The 27809-nt window shown below is 40.8% G+C and overlaps 1 protein-coding gene and 1 long non-coding RNA gene across 5 annotated transcripts in view; one reads left to right on the top strand and one right to left on the bottom strand.

Annotated features, from left to right (window-relative positions):
• Window positions 1-25251, bottom strand: part of pvrl2l (PVR cell adhesion molecule related 2 like) — a 194229-nt gene extending 168978 nt beyond the window's left edge. For 3 of the 4 annotated variants that reach the window (XM_029845620.1, XM_029845621.1, XM_011619797.2), the window contains exons 1-2: window positions 25049-25251; window positions 24785-24907 (exon numbers count right to left, since the gene is read on the bottom strand). In XM_029845620.1, coding sequence (XP_029701480.1) covers window positions 24785-24907; window positions 25049-25124 — 199 coding nt within the window. In that variant the 5' untranslated portion in view covers window positions 25125-25251. The remainder of the gene's footprint in view (window positions 1-24784; window positions 24908-25048) is intronic. The other variant, XM_011619798.2, reaches the window with a different exon arrangement.
• Window positions 24804-26035, top strand: LOC105418852 (uncharacterized). Its single transcript, XR_965875.1, has 2 exons — window positions 24804-25141; window positions 25244-26035. It is a non-coding gene; the product is annotated as an uncharacterized lncRNA (long non-coding RNA).
• The last annotated feature ends 1774 nt before the right edge of the window (window positions 26036-27809 follow it).

Raw genomic sequence — 27809 nt, 5'->3', positions numbered from 1 at the left:
TCTCCTGGAGTAACTACCTGTCTCCTGGAATCTCCTCCATGCTCTTGAGACTGTGCTGGGACACACAACAAACCTTCTTGCAACGGCACGTATTGATGTGCCATCCTGGAGGAGTTGAACTACTTGTGCAATCTCTGTAGTGTCCAGGTACCGCACTATGCTATCAACAGAGATGTTGATCCAAGCCAAATGAATAACTACAGCAGTAGAAAGTCAGTCAGTAAAAATCAGCCAAAAGAGATGAGGACGGGAAAAAGTATCAGAGGCCTCAAGCTGGAAAGCCATTCCTGTTTTGGGGGCCGTCTCATTGTTGCCCCTCTGATGCACCTGTTGGGGATTTCATTAACAACAAAGCAAAAGAAACTGATTAACAACCCCCTCTGCTACTTAACTGACCAGATCAATAAAAGTAAAAGCAAGTCCCCACCCTCACCAGTCTGCATTAGTGGGAAAGCTGTAGAAATAGTCCCATCTTACAGGTTCCTGGGTGTTCAGCTGGACAATAAACTGGAGTGGTCCACAAACACTGATGCTGTATATATATATATATATATATATATATATATATATATATATATATATATATATATATATATATACACACATATACACACACACCGCTCTTGCTAGTGCAAAACCTCCCACCTCCAATATCACGAATGAGGAAAAAAGAGCCATTGCATCCTTAGCCAAGGACAAGAACATCACCATCTTACCAGCTGACAAAGGTAGGTGCACGGTCGTACTCAATACCACTGACTATGACACCAAAATACTCAGTCTCCTGACAGATACCGCTACATATGAGAAACTCAAGCGAGATATGTGTGTGTGTGTGTGCGCTTATAATGTTCTAATCTTATTTGTATTTTTGTATTGTATTTATATTGTACTACAATTCAATTTCTATTTTCTGACTGATAGGTGGCTGGTGAGATAAGAGCTTGTGAAATTAGGTCTTCATATTGTGGCAGAACACAGAGGGTTCTGTGAAAAACAATGACCTGCAGTCAGTGCTGGGCAACAGGGGCATATTAGCTGTAGCCTTGGCCACATCAAAGTGCCTTTTTTAACTGATAGCCTGCTGGCATTTCATTTTCTCTGGAAACCAGATTTACAGAGTAACCACAGGAATGTTTTTAAAGAGCACATATGCATTTTGGTGCCTTTATTGATTCTCCTCATTACAAAATTCTCCTCATTACAAAAGTTTAAAGCAGGACATTCAGCTCCACTTTTACTAATTCAGTAGTTCCAGTTACTATCATAGACAGACAAATTATCATACTTAGGGGGTCGTCTAATCATTAGGTCACATCTTAGTTATGCTGTTATAGGCCAAGGCTGCCGGGGTCCGGAAACATGATCACCTGACAGGCCTCTGTCACCCCACTGGGTCATGGTTTCCTCTCCTCTCCTCTCCTTTCCTCTCCTTTCCTCTCCTCATCAAGCAGACTAGTTATGCTGATTCTTGTGTAGTTTTTCTGCTTTCTCCCCCCCCCCCGCCTCTATTTATTTACAGGTATCGCCGCCCTCGGAGCTGCATAATGACCTCCGGCCCCGCTGAAGTGATTGTACATCATATTTTTTGTGTGTGTTTCTGTGCTCTGTGCCTCTCCTCTCCCTCTCCTCTCCTCTCCCCCTCCTTCTCCTTCTCCTCTCCTCTCCTCTCCCCCTCCTTCTCCTTCTCCTCTCCCTCTCCTCTTTCCCCTCCTCCTCCTTCTCCTCTCCTCTACCTCCCCTTCACTCTACTTCTCCTCTCCTCTCCTCTCCTACCTATCCTATCCTCTACCTGTCCTCCCCCTTCTCCTCTCTCTTTACCCAGCCGGCCATCAGCAGGAGGGTCCCCCTACATGAGCCTGGTCCTGCTCAAGGTTTCTTCCTGTTAAAGGGGAGTTTTTCCTTGCCACTGTTGCTTGTCTGGGGTCAGGCCCTGGGATTCTGGAAAGCGCCTTGAAACAATTTTGATTGTATAAGACGCTATATAAATAAAGATTGATTGATTGACTTCTCAGCTGGGAGGAAGTTCAAATATTTGATGCGGTACAATCCTGCTGTAGGCTGTCATACAGACAAACTTGCAAGAAAAAGCACAACAACCAACCACAACAGCAGAGGTTAATTCTATATATATATATATATATATATATATATATATTATATTATATTATATTATATTATATATTTTTTAGAGGGGTGCAGGTATTGCTTGTCTGGAACCACACAAAATTTATGATGAGATTCTGTGATTAGAGAGGTCACTTTGTTGCTCACTTTATATTTCTGTTGTCATTACTTTTGCCCCTCATCCTTTATCTTATGTTACTTTGCTCCTCCCAGTTTCCTATTTCATTTGTTACTCGTCCTCATCTTTCCATCTGACTGAATAAATGCTTAAAGAAAAGATACAAGATGAGCGAAAAACTGGGGCACTCCAACCTGGATGAATCATCCAAAGCAATTTGCTCAGATAGAGCATGATCACGAGGAGTAGAGGGAAAAACAAGGAGCTCAAGCGCATCTCAGCTAAGGAGAAAATGGCGAAGAGAAAACAAGCAAGAAGAAATTTGAATGTTGTACAACTGAAAAAGATTAAAAAAAGACAGAAGAAATTCTGGACAAAGCAAATGGGTGGGGCAGATGACAGGATGGAAAAAGAAAGCTCTGAGAAGCTCATCACCAAAAGCATTAATGCGTTTTGCATTTCATTGTTGATTAAGATCCACTGATTTGAGTGGCTTTTATCATTCATATGTTTGGTTTTAATTAAAATTTCTGCAATCTGCATGGATGGCCTCCGGAACCAGTAACATTTAGTTTAAATTATAATTGTTATTTATTATTGATTAATAACTGAAAAGATATCCTTACAGTTAGAAATTTAAAATGTGATATCACTGCTGGTTATTGGTATTTATAATGAATGCTTGTTTTTTTTAAAACTATTCTTTTCCAAGACTGAAACCACAGGAAGTAATAAAGCAAAATTAAAGCAGAAGTGAGACAATGAAGAGCAGAGGATATGGATGAGAAGAAAACATATGGTGGTGTAGAAAAAAACACTGTTTTATAATGAATTTTAAAAATGTTTGATAATCATTGTTTACAACCTAGTAACAGCTACATGGATGCTGAAATAAAACTAATCTGCTAATGCTATCATACCTTCATGAAAAAAAAATCCAAAATGTTGCCTGTGGCATCAACTGCACGGACGCACACAGATTCACAAGTTCTTTCTTCTCCCCCAAAAAGAATTGGCTGGCGTGTCTTTTTGCCAAGCTCATTGCTTTGAAAAACACATATTAATGACACACAGAGAAGAACATAGCATAAGTACAGAGGAGACTGCAGGAAACGAAAATGGAAGCTTTAAGCCTCCAGGGATATTTATAATGGAGAAGTTCAGAGGGAGACTGGGTTACTCTTGTTTTCCTCTCTCCTCTCTCACTTGCTTTTGTTGATTCTGTACATCCACCCATCCATCCATCCATCAATCCATCCATCTTGCACTATGAAATAACTGTAATTACATCCACTTAATCAGAGAATGTGACACAGCTTAGGTTATTCCATTTATCAACCCATTTATCTAACCCTTTTCAACAATAAATTGAATACCAGCAATTTATTATTTGAATGCGTTTTGTTAAGGTTATGATTCACAACATAGTTTTAATTGGGAACTGGATTCTATATCTATCTATCTATCTATCTATCTATCTATCTAGGACTGAAATTAGGCAGAAAAAAAAATCCAGATCACTGATGTATTAAAAATGTAATATTACGTTGTCCATTTTGTAAAGACTAAACATTTGCAGAGAGTTGGTGCAAATAAATATATAGTTGAGTGGTGCTATTTGCAACCTTATGGCTCTATGGTGCACAATGTCAACAAGTAGGCGACGATGTCTCTAGGAGTGTATTGTGGTGCTATTGTAATAGTAGGGGTGGATGTACTGTTCAGGCAACATGAGTGGCAGTAAGCATAGCCGTAACTTAGTCGTGGTAGGCTGGAACAGGGCAAATGTAAAGCTGGAAATACTCAAACTTAAATGACTGGGTGGCAAAAAATGTGATTGGGACTTCTCTAGTAATTATCATTAAGAGGTATGCTTTAACTTCTTCATTTGTAGTTAAAGCATACCCCATACCTAAATAATATCCTTTCCATGGTGTTGCTTGTTAGCTAGAACTACACTCTTTTATCTTTCTTCACCTCTTTTCTGCTTTCTATTTCTGTTGCATGTCTGTTGACATTCTGTTCAAATTGCATCCGTTTCTGTGCTTAGACATGGATAAACTAATCGGGGTGGTTCCACTGAATCAGGACAGGACATGGGGCTAACCTTGGTACGGTAAAGAGAGGGTGTGGAGTTCCAGCAGTGAATCCGGTGTTTAGGGGTCAAATGTGACTGGACATGCTAAGGATCATTTAGTGCGAGTACAGGTTTTGGTAGTTTCTACCACGGGTCGACAGAATTCTTTAATAAACTCATACATTATTTTGACAAGTGAAAGGAAGAAAAATTGGGTGGTCTCCTGCCTATAGGAAAAATAGACATTATTTGTTAAACATCTGCTTCACATATATCATATGTGATCATTCTTGATTACAAAAAATGATCGAGGAATTTTCTCTGCCTCGAAGCATTGTTTAATTAATTTTAAAGCTCACGTTTCGCAGGGATTCTTTTTAGTGTGACACAACATGCTATGCATATCCTGTAAAGCAGAAAAAGACAAAAGTGCACTTTTTGTAACGCGTATGGAAGTGTTGCTATACAGGATGGCAGATGCCGGGAACAAAAATCAGCAAAGCGAAATTTGTAATAGGAAGCAACACACAATGTTGCTGGTTTGAGAGCATTTTGAGTTTACAAATTAAGGAAAACATCGTGGTGTGTGTACATTGCAAGATGGAGCTAGCATAGCATCAGCTGCTCACCAACAGCTACTAATTTGCATGCCATGTCTATAAATAAATGTTACATTTTTTAAAAAGGAAACAAATTGGTTGTTATTAAGTGCTCCGTCTTGTTTTCTATTGAATATTTATAATCAGGCTTTAATTGAGCAAAATTATGTTTTATACATTTATTTGATTAATTGATGGCATATTCAATAGAATACTTGATTACCAAAATATTCAATAGCTGCAGCCTTAAAAGAGTTGGCCTTCAAAAAATACTCAAAACCCTTTGATTTTCATAAAATTTCAAACAGCATTGTTTTAATTGAAATGCATTCAGGGTAGTCTTGTTATGGGGTTGTTACAGTCTCAGCATCTTCTGTTCAGACATTGATTTGAACCCAAGAGCACTAACAGAGAAGTGTGATAAAGAAATAACTCAAAATTAGACTGAAAATGAGGATGATCAGAAAGGTAAGGAGGTGAGTGATGTTTGCTGTAATGAACTCAGCTTTATTTTAGCAGTTGTTCATGGTAATAAAATGAAAACATTCCTTTTAACTAGCCAATGAGGCCAATTTAGCTTTCACCAATAATCATTCCCATTTAGCATTTTTTTTTTACAGAAAAGAGACAAAAACATTCTCCTGATCCATATAACTCATCTAATAGTAATTGGCCTGCAGTTTGAAGCTGCCTGCTTTGCCATTTCATTTGTCAGCTTTTGTTTGTCTGGATTTTTTAGAACAGAAAGCAGCACTTGGATGAAAATATTCAACAGGAAAATGGTTATTCTGCAGCTGCTATGATCTTAGCAGAGGAGTGCAATAAGACAGTAACTATAAAGTGATGGGGTGTTCAGATCCACTCTGTAACACATCTACCATTCCTTCTTCTCTCTCTGGGGTCAGTATGTTGACACTCATCACACGGGAGTTGCCGCGGAAAAAACCTCATCATCTCAGTAAAAGGGATTTAAAAAATGGAAAGACCAGAGGTTCAGAAAGTCTTTTCAGGTCAAACACTGGGTAAAAAGCAAACCCTGAGAACTATGGAATGCTTTAGGTTATAGCTGGAATCCTGTTCCTTCCTCTCTGAGCATTTTGGACTAATTGGCATTTACCCCAATGCATGGTTCACATTTAGCACTAACAAGCAATTACATAAGGCTCACTATCATCCCAAAACAAGTCGGCCATAAAGGAATGATCAGCCCAGTGCTGTGGCTGCCAGAACACAAGGCAATTTCATCGGTTTCTATCAGCCAATATTTACAGCTAATATTTACAATGTACTAGTACTTTATCACATTATGAATGGTCTAAAATGCTCTGCCAAAAATATTGATAATAGGTCACATTTTAGCTCTTACCTAATTATTAAGTAAAGTAAAATTGAATAAAGTAAATCTTGAATTATTTGTGGAATAAAACATTTTAAAAATGTCATTTTTGATTTATATACAGAAATTCAGTCATGAATTATTTTCTGGTTAGTGTCCTTGCTGCAGTAATGTTATACAGCAGTGCTTCTTTTACCTTTCTACTTTAAATCATGCCTAAGGTAAATGGTCAAGCTACATTTGCCTTCAAACCCATCCAAACAATGACATCTAATAAAGTGGCTATAATATTACAACTCTTTTAGTTAGAAATGTCAAAACATACTTTTTTATCAGTCATTGTGATTTGTTTATTTGTGTGTGGCAATAAATCAAAAGTGATGATAGAAAAACAAGAGTCCTGAGTCCTGAAGCAAGGGCAAAATGTTTCAGTTATAATATAAGATGTCTGAAATTGACATTATCAGTCTCCTCCTGTGAGGAGCGTTGCATTGATGTTTTAAACCAGCTCATTAATCTGTTGCCATTTTAGAGAAAATATGAGAAAATGTTTGACTCAAGCATTCAAATAAGGTTTTATACATGAATGAGAACAATTTTGTAATCCTCTTATTACCCATTTAAAAGGATTATATAGTCCCTTTCACAACAAAATTAGTGTTCACACAGTAGTGTGGAAACCCGCTAATAATAGGCAACTGAGTCCACTGAAAGCAGACCTGGGATTTCCTTCTGGTGCATTTCTTATATCATGACTAAAGAAATGCACCAGAGAAGAAAGAAGTAAACATAGAAAAGCAACATGGAAGGCAGCAAGGAAGTTCGCAGTAACCTTGCTTTTCTATACTTGATTTTCTTGACTCAACCACAGCCGATAGGTAATATAGCTGATATTAGCGGATGTTTTATGTTTTTTATGGTTGGTGGGAAAGGGGTATAAGCAAGTTAATAAATATGAGAAAATAGATCAATATACATTGACATTCTGCAAACAAGCAGTCAACTCTTTGCTAAATATGCAAATGCTTTTTATTTCTAACAATAATTATTGTTTCAGCTCAGATGCCTGAAGCCTTAACCTTAGACAGAAACACAAGCAAAAAGATGGGGGGGGGGACTAAAAGCATTATATGTTAAAAAGCTGGATGCACATGAAGGGACGATCATTCATTCATTTTGCAGCTAACAAGAAAATTAGCAGCGTGCTGTCCATGGAAAAGACTTTGGAAAGTAACTTTGGTACGAGTAGATAGTTGAAATCATGAGTAGAGGTTGAAAGCAACTGCAGACATTATGTTTCAATTTTATGGAAGCACAAATAATGCAACGGGAAGACCGTGAAAAAGAACAAAGATAAATGATAAAAATGCAGCTGGCAAAAAAAGCCGTTTGTATCATATTTGATACGCGAGATTCTGAGACCTCTCTTTTTTCTAAACCAAAATCAAGTGTGGCAGAACACTGTCCTCTCCAGAACCAACTCCAACACCACCCCATAAAAGAGGCTGCAGTGTGCCTCTTGTGCAGTGTGCCTCAGGTTCTGTACTTGGACCAATCCTCTTCACATTGTACATGCTTCCCTTAGGGAACATTATTCGGCAGCATGGGATACATTTTCATTGTTATGCTGATGACACTCAGCTCTATTTATCCATGAAACCCGAGGAGACAGAGAAGTTAGTGGAGCTCCAGACCTGTCTTAAAGACATAAAGTCCTGGATGTCTTCAAATTTCCTCCTCTAACCCAGGAAAAACTGAGGTCATGGTGTTTGGTCCTGAACCTCTCGGAATAGATTAGATCACATGATCACTCTAGATGGTATTTCATTAATATCTAGTCTCTCTGTGAGGAATCTAGGAGTAACTTTTGATCAAAAATCTCTCCTTCAACTCACACATTAAATTAGTCTCTAGAAGTGCCTTTTTTCACTTGAGGAACATCACAAAGATCAGGAAGCTGCTGTCGCAGCATGATGCTGAAAAGTTAGTCCATGCATTTGTTACTCTTCCAGGCTGGACTACTGTAAATCTTTATTATCAGGGTGTCCCAAAAGAACTCTTTAAGAAGCCTCCAGTTGATCCAAAATGCTGGCAGCCAGAGTTCTGACAGGTATTGACAAAAGAGATCACATAACTCCTGTAATGGCGTCGCTTCATTGGCTGCCCGTTAAATTTAGAATAATTTTTAAAACCCTTCTTTGACCGACAAGGTCTCAGAGGCCTAGCTCCATCCGACCTGGAGGAGCTAGTGATACCTTATCAGCCCAATAGACCGCTCCGCTCTCAGAATGCTGGTCTACTTGTGGTTCCCAGAGTCTTTGGGAGTAGAATGGGGGGCCGAGCATTTAGCTACCAGGCCCCCCTGCTATGGAACCAGCTCCTTGTCCAGGTACAGGAGGCTGACTCCATCGCTACTTTTAAGATCAAACTTAAAACCTACCTCTTTGAAAAAGCTTATTGTTACTAATTCTGTAGTTCCAGTTACTATCATAGACAGACAGATTATCATACTTAGGGGGGTCGTCTAATCGTTAGGTCACATCTTAGTTATGCTGTTATAGGCCAAGGCTGCCGGGTCCGGAAACATGATCACCGGACAGGCCTCGTCACCCCACTGGGTCATGGTTCCCTCCTCTCCTCTCCTTTACTCTCCTTTCCTCCTCCTCATCAAGCAGACTAGTTATGCTGATTCTGTGTGTAGTTTTTCTGCTTCTCCCCCTCCCCTCCCTATTATTTACAGGGTATCGCCGCCTTCGGAGCTGCATAATGACCTCCGGCCCCGCTGAAGTGATTGTATAACGTCTTTTTGTGTGTTTCTGTGCTCTGTGCCTCTCCTCCCTCCCTCCTCTCCTCTGCTCTCCTCTCCCTTCCTCTCCTCTTTCCGCTCCTCCTCCTTCTCCTCTCCTCTCCTCTACCTCCCCTTCACTCTACTTCTCCTCTCCTCTCCTCTACCCCTCTCCTCTCCCCTACCCCTCTCCTCTCCTACCTATTCTATCCTCTACCTGTCCTCCCCCCTTCTCCTCTCTCTTTACCCAGCCGGCCATCAGCAGGAGGGTCCCCCTACATGAGCCTGGTCCTGCTCAAGGTTTCTTCCTGTTAAAGGGGAGTTTTTCCTTGCCACTGTTGCTTGTCTCGGGTTAGGCCCTGGGATTCTGGAAAGCGCCTTGAAACAATTTTGATTGTATAAGACGCTATATAAATAAAGATTGATTTGATTTGTGCTAAAAAGTGCTATGCAAAAAAACCAAGAGAAAAATGTTGTTGTTCATGTTCTATATTGTCAAAATGTTATGGGCAAACTTTGTTTTTGTGTCTAAAATTAACAGTCATGAGCTAAAAGTTGCCGAAATCGCCGAATGTATCATATTTGATACACAAAAAATGTCATAAACAAAATTTTAAAAAAAATTGGGATTTTGTTAAAAAGTTCAACAAACATCTCATTTCCAAAAAATTTGAATTTTCTGGCTATTTTTTGATGTGTCAGGCTTTAAAGGGTTAAAATAATGTTACCATGCAGAACATTTTAATGAGACAGTCATGCCCATTTTTCCAATATTTCGGATATATGATTAGAATCCATTTAGACTTTGTTCCATATTGCGAAACATAAGGTTAAGTTATCTTTATCGAATTAGTTCAAATCTAACATCAAGTTTCAAGAAAAACTGTGTGAACCCTTTTAGATTACTTAGAACAGTGGTGTCAAACTCATTTTGGTCTGGGGCCGAATACAGCTTAATCTGATCTCAAGCGGGCCGGGCCAGTAAACTCATTGCAAAATTACATTGAACTAACAATAAGCACAATTTTTTCTTTGTATTAGTCACTAATACTAATAATTAGTGCAAAGAAGAAGTCAATTGTAAAAAATCTTTATTAAATGAATTTTCCTTTTACTAAATACATTATGAACAACCTAAGAACTTAAAAAAGTAATTTTAACAACACTTTTACTTAGTAACTAAATAAGTCTTAACATTTATTTAAGTGCGCGATGCATAAAACTGATCACAGTGATAGTAACAATGTTGCAAAACATTTAGTCACAGCCTTGTGGAACTTAAAAGCACTGTTTTTTTCAACATCTTGAAAGCAATTTGAACAAGTGAATAACTTTCACAGCAATTACTTGTCTTGCTTAGTATTTGCCCCTGAAACTTGGCATCGTTTACCCTGCAAGTGCATCAATATTAGGCATCATGTCCTGAGAAGCAGCTAATTTCAGAATCTCATTTAACTGCTTATGTGTGAGCTTTGAGCGTAGCTTCGTTTTATTAATGTTCATTAGTGAGAAAACCTGCTCACAAAGATAGGTAGTCCCAAACATGGACAACATTGACAACAATCTAATCTAATTTTTGCAGCCAGTGCTGTCAATGTAGGATAGCCTGGTAGGAGGTACTTGTAAAATGTGTCTAAGCCCACAGAGGCAAATTTGTCCTTCAATTCTACATCACACTGCAAATCAATGATTTCAAGTTGCATGTCAACGGGCAAATCAGAAGCTCTGACTGAATGGTGAGCAAAAAACTGCAAATTCTGTCTAAAAACCTGAAATCCGTTTCTCAAACTCCCTCAACAACCGTGAATCAAAATTAACACTTGCTGCGCACATATCTTTTAAACAGGGAAAATGAGCAGTGTCACCGCTTGCTATCTGCGTCTCCCATAACCTGAGCTTTAGCTTGAATGCACGTATGCTGTCATAATACTGTGTTATGATTTTTTTGCGTCCTTGCAACATTTTTTTGAGATTATTCAAGTGCTCAATGATGTCAACCATAAACGCAAGGTCCTGCAGCCACAGATGGCACTGTAGGTTTACTTTTTTTCTCCATGAATTGACCAATTTTGCCACGTAAATCAAAGAAGCGCTTCAGCACAGCACCTCTGCTTAACCATCGTACTTCCGTGTGGGAAAGCACACCATGGGTAATGCTGCAGTCACTGAGAAGGCTGTCAAACTGACGATGATTGAGACCTCTGGCTCGGATTAAATTAACAGTTCGGACAACCACCTCCATGGTGTGATCCATTTTTAGAAATTTGGCTGCATAATACCTCCTGATGCAAAATACAATGAAATGTCCAAAAATTACCCCCTCTATTTGTGGATTGTACTTTATCTCTGAACTTTGTCACAATGCCTGCCTTTTTACCGATCATTGACGGCACACCATCAGCAGCCAGGCTTACGGCACGTGACCAGTCCGCCCCGATTCTGTCCAGCGCTCCAACTACGGAGCGGAAAATGCCGTGGTGTCGGTCATAGGCACCAGCTCGAGAAACTCCTCGCTGACAGTCAAAGTCTTGTCAACTCCATGAATGAATATGGCCAGTTGAGCGATGTCCGTAATATCAGTACTATCATTAATCGCAACAGAAAATGCCAGAAATGACTCCACTTTGCGTTTCATTTGGTGGTCCAAATCTGCCAATAGGTCCGAAATCCTGTCTGCCACGGTATTTCTTGTCAAGCTAATACTGGCAAAAGCATGTCGCTTCTCAGGACACACAATTTTGTCAGCCGTCAGCATGCAGTTTTTGACTAACTCTCCATCAATATATGGCTTTGAGGCTAATGCTATTTGGCTCGCAATTAGGTAGCTAGCTTTCACCGCAGCATCACTGGCTTCTCGACTCCGGGTGAAAACAGATTGCTGTTTCCTCAGATGCACCATCATTTCATTTACCTTCTGTTTTCTCAGTTCTCCATGCAAGCTGCTGTATTTTTCACCATGCTGAGTTTCATAATGGCGCCGAATATTGTATTCTTTAAGCACCGAAACTTGCTGCTGGCACACTAGGCATACGGGTTTCCCATTCACCTCCATGAACATATAGGAATATGTCCATTTTTCTTGAAAAATCCGACACTCTGTGTCCACTTTTCTGCTTGTTGACAAAGACATTTCGCTGATGAGGGTGCGAGGCCAAGAGAAAAGTGGATAATGCAATTGCCGCCAACAGACGCTGAACAGACGTTCAATGCTACCATCTCCTACTTCCGCTGCAGTGTTGCTTTCATGTTGTCTGTGCGTACTAAAATGCCGCGCCCCCTAGCGGACAATAAACGAATCACACATTTTCAAGATTTCTTTTTTTTTTTGGTTAATAATTCAGATTTATTCCCCGGGCCGTACCGAACCACCAGGCGGGCCGGATTCGGCCCATGGGCCGTATGTTTGACACCCCTGACTTAGAACTTTGAATTAAAAGTTTAGTGAAGAGGTCACCTTCAAATGTGTTTCTGCATTCATCTGTAACTACATTGCAACATTACAGTTGGAGAATTCTGTCCATTTCTATAATCTCTCAATGAGAAAGAGAAAATTGAAGGTCTGAAAGGCGATCTTCTAAAGGGAAATTCTATTGAATGATACAGAAAGTGTGAACTAACTGTGGACTACCTGACAGGTCGACCACAGTTTGTGAGACTGCGGAGCTGTGTGTCCAACCCCCTGATGAGCAACACAGGAGCTCCCCAAGGAACTGTCCTCCCCCTTTCTGTTCACCACCTACACAGCTGACTTCCAGTACCACTCTGAGACATGTCACCTCCAGAAGTACTCGGATGACACGGTCATAGTCGGATGTGTGGAGAATGGACAAGAGGATGAATACAGGGACCTTGTGGAGAGTTTTGTTAGGTGGAGCAGGGAGAACCTTCTGCAGCTCAACATGACCAAGACCAAGGAGATGGTGGTGGATTTCAGTAAAAGCAAGTCCCCACCCTCCCCAGTCTGCATTAGTGGGAAGGATGTGGAAATAGTCCCCATCTTACAGGCTCCTGGGTGTTCAGCTGAACAATAAACTGGAGTGGTCCTCAAACGATGCTGTCTACAAGAAGGCCATGAGCAGACTATTTCCTCAGGAGACTCAGGTCCTTCAGTGTTTGCAGCAGGATGCTCCACATGTTCTATCAGTCTGTCATGGCTAGCACCATCTTCTTTGCTGTAGTGTGCTGGGGAGCAGGCATTAAAGCTAAGGATGCCAACAGACTCAACAAACTCATTAAAAAGGCAGGGTCTGTTGTTGGCTCTAAACTTGCAAACTTGGACGAGGTGGTGAGGGACAGGATTGTGTTGAAATTGCGGACAATCATGGACAATCCCTCCCACCCCCTCCATAACACAGTGGCCAAACTGAGAAGCAGCTTCAGCAACAGACTCCTGCAGCCTCGCTGCTCTAAGGAATGGTACAGGAAGTCATTCCTGCCGTCCGCTATCAAAACCCAGTCATTAACAAAAATTGTCTAATGTTTATGTTGTAATTTTATTTCTATTTTATTCTATATTTATGTATGTGTGTGTATATATATATATATATATATATATATATATATATGCATGCTGTATATATGCTTATAACGTTCTAATCTTATTTGTAATTATTTATTCTATTTCTATACTTTGTAAATACAAAACCTAGACTACAGTTATATTAATCCACGTTAGGCTGCTACTACAATTCAATTTCCCTACGGGGATGAATAAAGTACATCTTGAATCTTGAACAAACTGGTTTGAGGAGTAATTATTCGTAAAACTGACAATATCCTGATAAGCGACATAAGTTTTTACATTTTCATGGAAATGTGTGTGTCAAACACTACGGTAAGAGTAAAAACTGAAGGATTTACAGCATAGAAAGTTATTTACAATCGAAATGAACCGTTAACAAAGAACTTGTATTTCCAGTTATTACAGTTCAGCAGACCAAATGGAGCACCCGCATAAAAGAACATTCACCAAGAATGAAATCCAAACTATCTTAAGGTAACAACTGTGTGTGTGCATGCCTGCAGGCATTTGTAGTTCTTTTTTCTGTCACACCTGCAAAATGATCCAAGAGAAGTGGAAAAACCCCATGTGCATTTATTGAGGCGTGAATACCAAACGACCAAAAAGACTGTTATCTGGTTATCTCAAAAAACAGCATTCTTCACAAAACCAACAGGATCGTTTTTGGATTTTTGCTCTCATGCCAAATTAGGGAGAAAATCAATGAAAAATATGTTCAGCCACAGCTATGCATAAGTAAACCTTTTTGCCCTCAATCTTGATGGTGATCACAATGACACACAGCCGTAGATGACAGATGTTTGACAGAGGCTATTTACAAGTAAGCACACTAATCTCTTCTGCAGTTTTATGCAGGTCTAATTAAAGCCCACTTGGAGTGGATCCTCTTACCAATGCAGCTACTGACAAAGTCACTTCTGGCTGAGTGACAAGGAATCATGTTTGTCCAAACACTGTAGGAAATAGAGGAATAGAGAAGACATTTTGATGAGCCAAATTCTACACACTATGGCTAAAAGAGCAATTTATCATTCTGTATTCATTAATCATGATATCGTACATTTAAAAAGGCCACAAAATTAAAATGTGACCAACAATCACATTATAGCATTTGGGAAACCATTTGCCTTTATAAACGTTTTCATTTTCTCCCGCTTACCCGGATCCGGGTAGCGGGGCAGCAGCTTCAGGAGGGATGCCCAGACAGCCCTCTCCCCAGCCGCTCCCAAGCCAGGCGAGAAATGTAATCTCTCCACCTAGTCACGAGGCCTCCTCCCGGTGGGACATGTCCGGAGAAGCAGCGGTTCTACTTCGAGCTCCTCCCGGATGTCTGAGCTTCTCACCCTATCTCTAAGGCTGAGCCCGGCCACCCTGCGGAGGAAACTCATTTCGGCCGCTTGTATCCACTATCTCGTTCTTTCAGTCATCACCCAACATTGATGGCCATAGGTGAGGATTGGGACGTAGATCGACCGGTAAATCGAGAGCTTTACCTTCCAGCTCAGCTCCTTCTTCACCACAACAGATTGGTTAAGCGCCCTTATCACTGTTGACGCCGCTCCGATCCGCCTGTTGATTTCACATTCCATCTTACCATCACTCGTGAACAAGATCCTGAGATACTTGAACTCCTGCACCTGAGGCAGGTCCTCCTCCCCGACCCGAGAAGGCACTCTACCTTTTTCCGAGTGAGGACCATGGACTCTGACTTGGAGGTGCTGATCCGCATCCCTGCCGCTTCACACTCGGTCACGAACCGTCCCAACATTTGTTGGAGGTCCCTGCTCGATGGCGCCAGAAGAACTACATTATCCGCAAAAAGCAGCCACGAGATCTCCTGCCCACCAAACTCGACACCCTCCACTCCCCGGCTGCGCCTAGAAATTCTGTCCATAAAAGTTATGAATAGAACCGGTGACAAAGGGCAGCCCTGGCGGAGTCCAACCCTCGAGTCTGACTTACAACTGGCTATCCGGACCATGCTCCTGCTCCTTCGGTAGAGGGACTGGACAGCCCTTATCAAGGGACCATCCACCCCATACTCCCGGAGCACCCCCACAGGATGCTCCTGGGGACCCGGTCATAAGCCTTTTCCAAGTCCACAAAGCACATGTGGACTGGTTGGGCAAACTCCCAACTCCCCTCAAGCACCCCAGCAAGGGTAAAGAGATGATCCGTGATCAGCTCTTTCTAAACGTCTATGGTTTATTTATCCATGGTCCTACTCGATAAATTTGTGTTGCTGTCGGAGCAGTTCCATTGATTATTTTACTGAATACAAATTGTTTAGAGAATCACAGTGCAATTCAATGCAGTTCACCAGTAATAAATTTAAGGGGCAGTGGTAGCTAGTCTGTTGGGGACTGGGCTGAGAAGCAGAGGGTGGCAGGTGTTCTGGTAGTACCTTTGAACAGGGTATTGAACTCACAAATGCGCAAAGGCAGGGTCTGTCTCCCCAAAAGGGATAAAGTGAAAATAAGATGAATAATATTTGCAAGGACAGCATGGCAGTCATAAAAACAGCAAACAGCCAAAAAATACACAAAGATAAATAGAGCATTATAATTTTTTTCAGAATCAAGGCAATTCATGAAGCTCCCCCTTAGCACAGACATAGAAGTGTTGTGTTTTCTGAACAGAAAGTGTTTGAGTCTGTGCATTCAACCTGTCTGTCAGTCAACCTGTACTGCTTGACTAGAGTATGTTTTAATCATGGCATCTAGTGGTGAATTCAACAGTTAAAATAGAGACGAGTCTACAAATAAAACTGCATTAATTTTAATTAAATTAACAATACCCTCAGTGAGTACACTTTCAGGCAGAAAAGTTGCTCTCTGCAAGAAGATATACCTTCACAAAATTAATTGTCATATCCACTTGTGTCTTAGCTCTTTATGCACAGCCATTTATTTCAGGGCATTTCTGAAAAAAAACAGGGATCCTACATTCAAAATGTGGCATTGAAATGACCAGTATATTTTTACATGTGTGACTTGCATAGAAATGTGCTGGAGTGTGAACAGTAGTCACTTGTGAATGAGGAGAAGCAAGAGGTGGAGGATGGGAGACATTAGCTTGCATTATGCAAATGAGCCCCAAAAGCACCAAAGCAGACATTTGATTAACAGACACGCACAAGTGCCAAGCGGCAACGCATTTCATTTAAGAAATGATCCCAATGCAAAGAATATTAACGGAGGTAAGGAATCAGCACAATGGTGGAGCTCTTTCACCAGTCTGTCATGGACAGTGCAGGTTTCTTTGCTGTGTTCTGCTGGGGAAGCAGATTTGGAGTCAGCAATGTTAACAGACTTAACAAACTGATTAAGAAGGCCAGCTCTGTCATTAGCAGCAATCTGGACACTTTTACTGTGTTGGCAGAGAGAACACCACTGAGCAGACTGCTGTCCATCGTGGATAACCGCCATCTCTACCACCAGCTGGATGGACGGGGCGAGTAAAAGGCTGGTGCAGCTCCATTGTCACAAGGACAGATACAGGAAATCATTCCTGCCCAAATCAATAACTCTCTACAACAGTTCACTGCTGGCCAGCAGAGATGTTTCATCCTGATGTCTCTGTCCCATTCAATTACATCCTGCCTTTTTAATTATTGAAACAAATATTCCCTTACTGACTGTATTGCATAATACTACTACTACTAATAACAACAACAATAACAATAATAATAATAATGTGCATAGTCCATCTAAATGTACCTCATACACTGTATGTTTGCACATTAGACATTTTAATATCTTTGGTACTTGCTTGTATATAGTTGTAGTATATATATTTGATTTACTATAAGATGTTCTCACTATGTAGTTACTTCAGTTTCCTTAATGCTTCTTTAATTCAACACAACAAACTTCCCAGTTTAGGAATAATAAAGTCCATCCATCATCACCACTGTCATCTTCATCCCCTTATAGGCTGATTCTTACGATGCTTTCTGCCTCGATGGTTGCTGGCCTCACCCCCACAACCTGTTTCTAATCAGGCTGCACAGAACATTTATAGATGTGAGGAGGTAAATAAAATTATAAAGTCATACACTGATTTAAAAAGATTTTTTTTTTTTGGGTGGGGGGGTCAACTATACCTCACTCTGTAATATAATGCCATCACTTTAAAGACTTTCAAACTATAAAAAATGTATGAATAAATAGGTTGTGAAATAACGTAACATGTCAATGTAGTCTTTCATAAATTGCAGACATGCAGCAAGTTTATGAAACAAACTTTTTATTAAAGACTTCATGGTGTGCTCCCATTTCAACCTCCCTGTTCAGTGTTTTACTAGAGCAGATGTTGACTCATGAACACTGATGTTAGTCAGCTCCAATGACACTTTCAACTTTTGGTTGTCACTTTCTCTACCTCACTGATGAGTTTCTGTTGTCCTCCTGGACTAACTGTGACTGGGAGAGTGGCCACATTCCCAGAGTCTCTCCATTTAAAGATTATTTCCCTAAATGAAGACTGGTGAATTTCTAAAATCTTTGAAAAAACAGTGAGGAGGTAGTAGAGAAATTGAAAACAGGAGGAGAGGAGAGGAGATGAGACAGGGTCGTCTAATTATTAGGTTAACATCTTAGTTATGCTGCTATAGGCCGAGGCTGCCGGGGTCCAGAAACATGATCACCTGACAAGCCTCTGTCACCCCACTGGGTCATGGTCTCCTCTCCTCTCCAAGTAGACTTGTGATGTTATTTCTTGTGTAGTTTTTCTGCCCCCCCCCCTTCTGTAATTATCTACAGGTATCGCCGCCGTCAGAGCTGCATGCTGACCTACTGACCGCCGACCCCGCTGACCCACCCAACCCGACTCTACCGGCAACTTATTTTAAATAATATAATGTATTTCTATGTTCTACCTAATCTCTCCTCTACCTGTCCTCCTCCTTCTCCTCTCTTTCTACCCAGGGAGTTTTTCCTTGCCACTGTTGCTTGTTGAGGGTCAGGCCTATGTAAAGTGCCTAGAAACAATTCTGATTGTAACAGACGCTATATAAAGATTGATCGATTGATTGGATGAGAGGAGAGCCTTCTGGTTGCCTGCTAATGATTGGCAAATGGTGGCAAACCAGTCTTGAGCCTCATTAAGTCAAGGATCAGATTAAAAACACCAGTCAACCACAGGCACACATCGTTAGAGACACACTATCAAACACACGCGCGAAAATCGATACATGCATACATACTCTATCGTTATCAATAAACTCCATGCCCTCAATCCAGCAGGAAATTGCCCTTCAATATCACCGAGTGTCAATTCTATATGATGCTGTTGATTCAAATATCGGCAGCAAGACATCAATTTTCCTTTCAGTTTAAAAATATAAAATCAAAAAGTCACACTAAGCTGACCCAGAGTTGCATCCCCACACAAATGCTGAAAGCGATTTTTGTTTTTCACCAGTGTTCTTTGACTGGAGAAGAAACATTGACCAGCAGGAGAATATAATAGTTGTGAATGCTGGACATGTTTGCTAAAACATTCTCAAAATAGACAATTCAACCTCTACTACCTCTCCACCATCCAGAAAAAACACTGAAAAGGTCTTTGTGAATAAATTTCAGTTTATTTGACCATTTTTTAAATGATTGTTTTACCACAAATGCTTGATTTTGTATTCAGTTATAAACATAAAAGCCATATGCAGGATTCAGACTGCAGCCTTGAGGGCAGGAGAGCGAAGAAGCATTTTGAGTTCTGGTGTCATGCTCACAATGATCAAGGCAGTTGCAATATTGTGTGATTATGGAGATTACATGTTGCATGAGAGCAAACTTGGTTTCACTAACAATTCAATTCAATTACAGTTTCCACAGTCAATTTATCCTACCAAAAAAACCTCCACACATAATTGATCATTGAAAGAGGGTAAAACCAGATTAAAAAGCAGGCCAGATTAACATGGAAAACTGCAGCAGCACCCTTCATTCATTAAAACACAACCACACACAAACACCCAGACAAAACAAACCCTCAGCATTACCATGCAGTTTGTGATGGCATGAGTCATTAATATGCTCTAAACGAGCTCAGGCTCTCTGGGGGATGATTACTACTGCGCGTCTTGCCTGCAAGAGCTACCATCAAGTGTGCTGCTAACTGCAGGTCAAGACCTATATAGTAGTGAGTGATTCATGTCTGTCCACTGCAAAGGCAGTGTTTCTCATTTATTCTTTTTTTTCCCCAGAAGGATTTGTCCTTTTTTCCTTCTTAAAATCTGTGACAATAGTAATAATTTTAGTTTATCTGCTTTCCACTTGTGAATGCTAAAAGCTTTCATGAAGTCAGACATATGAACAATAGCAGAATAAATGTCCTGATGTGCCTGGAGGAAAACAGACATCTTACATATCGACCTGACAGGTTTGGATTTTGTGAATAAAAAGATTTAAACAATACTCAATTTTGATCTGTTGAATGAATCACAAGATAAAAATGTTGTGGAGTTTTAGCACCACATTTAAAACCTTTTTTTTTTAGACTGCAAGAATAAAGTCATAAATACATTAGAATAAAGTGGTAGCTCAGTCTATTGGCCTGTGGGTTCTTGGTTCGAATCCCACTGCAGACAAAACATGGAAGGTGTTCTGGTAGTAGGGGGAGGTGCCAGAACACCTTCAGAGCACTGCCCAGGTACCCTTGAGCAAGGTACTGAACCCACAAATGCTCATATAGGGTCCTGCAATGAGCTGGTGACTCATCTAGGTGGGATCTGTTTTCACCCATTGTGGACTGAGGAGCTGTCAATTAACGTGAACAAGACCCACTGAAAATAACTGTAAAAAGTATAAGAAACTGGGTCTTTTCTTAAGTAAGAACCACAGACTTGGATGGAACAGTGTCTTTTTCACGTTAATTTACAACTTTATTCTCGTAAATTTACGACTTTAGGCTCAGAAATTTAAAGTTTTATCCTCAAAGTCTTCAAATAACCGTATTTTCCAATGTGGTCCTAAATCTTTGGACGAGCCACAAGGACTTGGATAAAACGATGATGATCAGAAAAGTACGACTTCATATTCGAAACTTTGCAACTTTATGCTCCAAGTCCCCCCAAAAAACTGTAATTTTCAATGTGGCTTAAAAATGTAGTTGTACTTTTTGAAAGAAAGACCTACACAGACTTGGATGTTAATCAGTGTGGCCCTGAAACTCTGTCCCAAAATATTTTTCTAAAGACAACTAGTGGACTACTGACAAACTAGTGGACCACAAATTGTTTTTAACATTCTGTTTCACAGTCAGCAGTTCCACTGTTTGATGATGACTGATTTCATAGGACATCATGGGTAGAAGAACCAGTCCAATATCAAGCTGGTTACTCATTTAAAATTCAGAATGTGACAATTATTAAAAGGGAAAACAGGCAGGCAGGCACACACGTGCATGTGCACACAAACACACACACAATTCCTACTCTTTGGCATTTAGTCTCCCATCTGCCATCAAACATGAACAGAAAGCAGAGACATACCTTTTGCAGTCGCAGGATTCAGGAGATCAAGTGACAAAAATCCGTTCGGTATGACTACCTTGTTTTTGTTTTTTTTACCTATCCTTATACATGTTGAGGCATGTTTTCTCCCTGTAAGCCTTCTGCGATTTCACTTAATCTGAGAAAAATAAATGCCCTAAAAAGACTTTCTTCAACTTTCTTATTTAGAAAACCTTTTGAAAATGTATTATAAATGTACACAAAGGGTGTTCAAATTTGTTTGAAAGTTGTAATGTTTTATTTTATACATCAAGCTTGTATTTTAAATATAAACTGCATTCCAATTGCATTGTGGTGACATTTTCTACTAGAGTGGTGATAGTGGTAATATCAAGCTTTTACAGATTCAGTCATATTACTGAATCGATAAAGGCACCATGATACCCCAGCAGGCCAATATAGGTGGATCCTCTAGCTGCAGCTCTTGATATAAAACATTGACAACAAAAAAAGACAAGGCTACTCGCAACACAAGATGAGTCACAAAAAAGAAATCGGTAATAATCACACTTTGCCACTCTGATGCTAATGCTAAGCAGAGCACCGCCCTACCAATATAATGATAAGCTAACCAAGCCACTCATCATCATAGACACCAAGGTGGGTTCAACCCTGCCGACACAAATTCAGACAGGTGGGTAAGTGCATGTGTGTTCTTGTATTTACAGATTGAATACCAAAAATGCAGTCTACTAGCAAAGTGAGGACACCTTTGGGAAGTGAGGACATTTTGGCTGGTCCTCAAAACAGTTTAATGGGTTGGGTTTTAGTTATGGTATGGAGGGTTATGGTAGCTAGATAATCAAATCAAGTAGCTAGATAATGAATTGTCTTCACAAAGATACAAGTACAAGGGTGTGTGTTCTTGTATATGCTACATACTATAGACCAAAAATTGCCAGCGGATTACCAGGAGAGGGTAGCCATCTTCCACACCTACTGCCGCAACAAGATAACCGCGCCCAGCCACATCACCAACATGGATGAGATCCCTCCAGCACGGTGGCGATACGCACAATGGGGCACGAGAAGTCGTCGTTCACCGTGGTTCTCGGCTGCCACGGAAACGGACAGAGCGCTGGATGACGGAAGGCGAACACTCCTTCACAAAGACTATGAGGCAGCGGCGGGCAAGTTATGCCACCATATGCGGGTGGATTGTAGATGCATTGGCTTTGATACCGTCTTCATGTATTGTAAGAGCTTTCACAAACTCAAAGCTAAACCGGAACCGGTTGGTGAGTCCGATTAAGATGATTAAGAAGAGGAATTCAGGATGTTGGACATTGAAATAGTGCAGCTGTTTGATTCAGATACAAAAGATGAAAACTTTGATGGTTTTGTGGCGGAAGAATGAATATTTTGTTCAATAAATGTGTCGAAACTCACTGTTACTTCCATTGTCATTTTTTACTGTATGTTTCAGCATGCGCCTAATAATACAGTACGCCTTATGTATGTTTTAAATACAGAAATGGTGTTGGGATTTCTGGTTTGTGTCTGTCTTTGGCCTGCAGGGTGTGGTGTTGAGCACAATTGGGTGCAGCTGGCACTGCAGGCGGGCACACCTGTAGGCAATTTACATCTTGTTGCATATTTAGGCAGGTTGTGGGGACTCGCTGATGGACCTGTGACGGGCGGACGCTGCCTCCCGATCCCCCTGTGGTCCAGGAGGACTGTTTCCTGTCGTCAGTGTGTGCTCCCCTTCCCTGTAAATAAAGCTGTTGACTACTCCACCACTGTGTCCTGGCCTGCGTTCGGGTCCTCTACAACCATGTATCGTAACAAATGGCACCCATAACTGAGACTGCGCCTTTTAATACAGTGCACCTTATGGTCGTGAAAATACGGTAATCTGTTGATGTTGTTGAGATTATTATAACCGTCGCAAACTACTGACTTTTACTACAAACACTTTTATTTTTTGACAAAATGTCCAAAAATGTGGAAAAAGTATTGATTTTCTGATTCTCTTTTTATCTGACACAAACTGGATTTGCACCTGACACATTCTCACGTGACAAAATCTGCACATATCTCCACAAAGGAGTTTGTTACAGCCGAAAATTACAGCCGTCTGATTTTGAAAAACAACTGTTATGAATGGATTTTAATGAAATGTTCAGGAAATGTTGAAAATTAGCCAAGGCACAGCAATCTGGAACATCACCAATATGAAATGCCATTCCTTTGATCTTTAAATTTAAAAGCCCCGGGGCTTTCATCATAATGCAACCACCTATGTAGCCTTGTACTACTACTGTGTGTACAGAATGAGGTGTACATGCTACACTACAGGTGTAAGCAATAAGATGTGTCAAATGACTTGCTTGGCTGATGCCTGCTCTCAACAAGTGATTTTCTAGTTTCGATTATTTTATTTTTTTATTGTCTTCAAATTATGTCTCAAAGTAGATATGTCCAAGGTAAAGAATGTAATATTTCTTAAGGTTTGCACATGTAAGATACTATAAAAAGGCTAATTGTGGAGTTTTATTTTACCATGTGGAATTTCACTATTTACTGACTTAGATGTAAAATGCCCCCTAAATATTAATTTTGCATATGGGACACTGGCCCTCTGCTTTTTCTTTAAGAAACAGTTCCTAACACCCAAGGTCCACCGTGTATTTTAGGATGTGCTGAACATTCAACTGAGTCATTCTCGCTCCAATTATCAACACACTTATCAGATGTCACCCAGAAGTCAAATTATTACATTAATGCTGTTTTGGGGAGTTACAACATCTAAAATGTATCTGTCCTGCAACATTTTTGTCAAATTTGTCTTTGTTGACAATTTATGTTAGCTAGTGTTTGGGATTATGATCAGGGTTAGGAGGCATGCACTTATAAACCAGAATGGCAAAAAAAGTGGCTAAAAGGGTCTACCTTTACGTCAGTGCCTGAGCAATGCATCATTATATGGCTTCTGTATATTATATAGAATGGAATAGGAATTAAAAGAAAAAATTCAATACTTATTATACTAGAAATATTTCTAATACTAACGAAACATTCTAATCTACTGTGACAACAGGCGACAGTACAGGTTCAAGAGTGGTTAAAGCAGAGTATCTCACAACTGTGACTGTGGGAGAGATAACTGCCTCCAGGCTTTTAAGGTTATATTATTGGTTTTCATTATTTGTCATTGATCTAAATCTTATTTTGCTTTAAATCTTTTTTGACCAGTTCATATTTCCTTTTGACAAATAATCCAAATTATATGAACAGAAATATTTTGATATTTATCTCAGATATTGACTTGCACAATCGTACCTGTCATTGTTTCTATTTAAAGCTAAAGTATTGTTTTATATCAACTGATTTAGCTCTCTTTTATGATTATTGTTATTCTACTTAAATATAATTGAATTGATATAAGACTACACCATAAAATATACGTGCAGACAGCAGGGGGACGTAATACCGGCTGAGGCTGGTGTTAATTAGTCGTATATTTCATCTTCGTTATCCCCCTCTTTCACGCCTTATCCTTTAATAGCCTAGATGTAATGAATAATCCTAAACAATTAAAGTTAAAGCATTGTCTACAGAGGAGTGGGTCGTTTCATGTTTCAATTCCCCTGACTGGGTCTAATTGGGAGTAATTTGCCATGCCAGACACTTTCCAACAGGTAAACACAGATTACAAATCAGCCTTGATGGCTCACTAGGGATTAGGTTCCCTCCAGAGTCACCTGTCTTTCGCAGCTGAATTGGGACACGGAGTAGCAGAGGGTGGGACACACCTCGCCATGGCGTGAAGCGAAACTCCGCGCACGCAAACAAGCGGTGTACGTCTGCGGGAAACTTTTCCTCCACTGTTCAAGAGGGGAAACAAGACGCGACACAGTTGGCACAACCGAACGCATCTGAGCGTGCACATGGTCATCCAAAGCCGGCTCAGTGTGCGCCGAGAGCCGTGCGATCACGTCAACAGCTCGTGTGGGTGTTCGTCTTACCTTGAGCTCCAAGAAGAACCGCGGTGGCCACCCAAATATTTCTGAGGAGAGCGACTGCAACGTGATCTCTCGCCATTCTTGTCAAAGGAACAGGTATATATCCACAGCGTCACCGCCTTGCTTATTCCCCTTCCAGCCGCCTAATTAACTTCACTTCAGCCGTCTCCTCCCTCTTCTCGTCTCTGTGTGACTCAGCCCCTTCGCCAAAGCGGACCGGGCGTTCTGTTTCCGATAAAGTACAATGACACGAAGACAGCGCGGCGCACTCCCGCGGTGACGCACAGGTAGCCGCTTCTGCCGCCGCCGCAGGCCAACGTCTGCGTCCCGACTGTGTGATGGAGGATCCGAACGAAACGATCGAGCGGAGGTCGCGCGCGCGTACGTGTGTGCGCGTGTGTGTTGGGGGCTGACTGTGATGTCGGCAGAGCGTCACCAAGAGGACTTCAGCTGTAGTACTGCGGCTCAGGGGCTGGAAACGCTCGTGTGCGCAGCCTCTTCATGCATTCATCATTAAATACTTACTGCAACTTACACCAACACATTAAAACCATGTCTTTATTCGTTAATTTTTGGCAATTTGAGAGCACGTGTTACGTGTTTTTATCCTTTAACAAATGAATAAATAATTCGAATTCATCCATGGAAATTCACAGCTACACAGGCCTTTAGTTCAAATCAAATACGGAGTTTGAGTTGGCTATCTTTGAATAGCCGTCATAAAAATTCAGAAGTATTCTATGTTGCATTATCAGACACCCACTCTTAAATATAAAAAAAACCCGATTCATTTTTGACCATTGGTAATAGATTTATTTAAAGGGTTTATGGGCATGCAGAGATCACATGCACTGTCTCAGAGGAAACACTGGCTAAAGCCTTTTTCATCTAATAAAAGTCTAAAATAAAGAAAACATAAATAAACTGCTATGTTTATGCAGTGTTTGTCTATTCTTAAGACTTAAATATATTGGTCACAATAAAATCAAACAACAGAATATTTTAGAATGTAGAGATCAAACAATCGTAGCAAATGCACTTCCACATGTCAGCGGTCCTCATATATAATGAGGTTTGGAAAACACTCCTATCATTCAAATGTATGGGAAAGAGTGAGACCAGCCTAGAAGCTTTTCTAAATAAGTTAGCAACTGTGAACTGAACCACCAGTGGTTAATGAAACAGCCTGAAGGTAAAGTCTTGACAGTTCCATAGACTGAAGATCCTAAGGTCCCAGGTCCATCCCCTATAGACTGAGTAGCTAGCACATGGACACATGAGCTCCACTATCACTACCGCTTTAGTGTTCAAATAACTTGTTGCAGCTCCTCTGATCATTTCTTTTAAACGGGAAGGTGCTAAAATAATTCAGTATAAAAGCGCAAACATGTAAAACTCTGGTTGTTCTCTATGTTATCACATGTATGAAGTAGAACTGTAAAATTTACCAGTGATTTCAATTTTCCTTCTACAATCTCTGGTAGTTTTACTAATAAATCCTCAACAATGTCAAACAGTCAAAAGTACAATCAGTATTTTATAATTTCCTCAGTAAGGACTGTTATTGTTAAATAAATTTACAGCTACCATTTGTCATCATTCTCAAAATATAGGGTTACTGTTGTTGAAACTAGTTGGATTTGGAGTGATATAGTCATTTATTTGATTTGTCAATGTCCAAATGAGGAATGGCAGTTGATTATGTAAGCAAACATATTTACACCTTGTTCAACATTGTCATCATTAGAATAGATGCTTTTTTGGGTCCCAGGTAGTTTTCTCTGTCAACTGGAGTGTGTTTCTTCTCTTAAAGAAGTTTCGTCTTCTATCCAGAAGGCTTCTTCAGTTCTGAACTCGCTGGGGACCAATCTTGAAAATATAGCCCCTGTGGACCATTGGCATGTTAATGATCTGAGTGGTCACCTGAAAGTCGTTGGCAGGGTCGTTGGTCGTTCCATTCACTGGTTGACCCCGAAAGGACTGAAGCAGTAATATATCCTCTCGGTCAATTTACTGAGTTATCTGAGGCAAGCGTGAATATTTGGAAACCCTCAGTCATTACCTGCTCAAAAGCATTTGCTAATATACCACAGGGAGCTCTTCTGGCTCCTTTCCTGTTCACCCTCTACACTGTGGACTTTTCATACAATTCGTCATCATGCCACCTCCAGTTCTCTGCCGCTGTCGGCCTCATCACTGATGGGGACGATACAGAGTACAGAGGATTTATTCAGGACTTTGTGGACTGGAGCCTGCGGAACAACCTCGAGATCAACACCAGTAAAACTAAGGAGCTGGCGGTGGATCTCTGCAGGCATAACAACCCCTCCCCCGCATGCACCGGTGAACATCCTGGGAATGGACGTCAACGTGGTGAAGACCTATAATTCCGTGGGTGTTCACTTAAACAATAACCTGGACTGGACACATAACACAGAAGCCCTTGTCAAGAAGGGCAATAGCAGACTGTTCCTGCTCAGGAGACTGAGGTCTTTTGGAGTGCAGGGACCACTCCTGAGGACTTTCTATGACTCTGTGGTGGGATCTGCCGTCTTTTATGGGATAGTCTGCTGGTCCAGCAGCATCCAACAAGGAACAGGAGGAGGATGGACAGACTGGTAAGGAGGGCCAGCTCTGTCCTGGGATGCCCTCTGGACTCAGTGGAGGTGGTGGGAAACGGGAGGTTGATGGCTAAGCTGTCATCCATGCTGAACAACACGTCCCACCTCCTACAGGACACCCTGGCAGCACTGGGCAGCTCCTT

This window comes from Takifugu rubripes, chromosome 12, assembly GCF_901000725.2.
Source record: "Takifugu rubripes chromosome 12, fTakRub1.2, whole genome shotgun sequence".
Classification (NCBI taxonomy): domain Eukaryota; kingdom Metazoa; phylum Chordata; class Actinopteri; order Tetraodontiformes; family Tetraodontidae; genus Takifugu; species Takifugu rubripes.
Note: the sequence above shows the minus strand (reverse complement) of the source record. Positions and strands in the feature narration are given on the sequence as shown.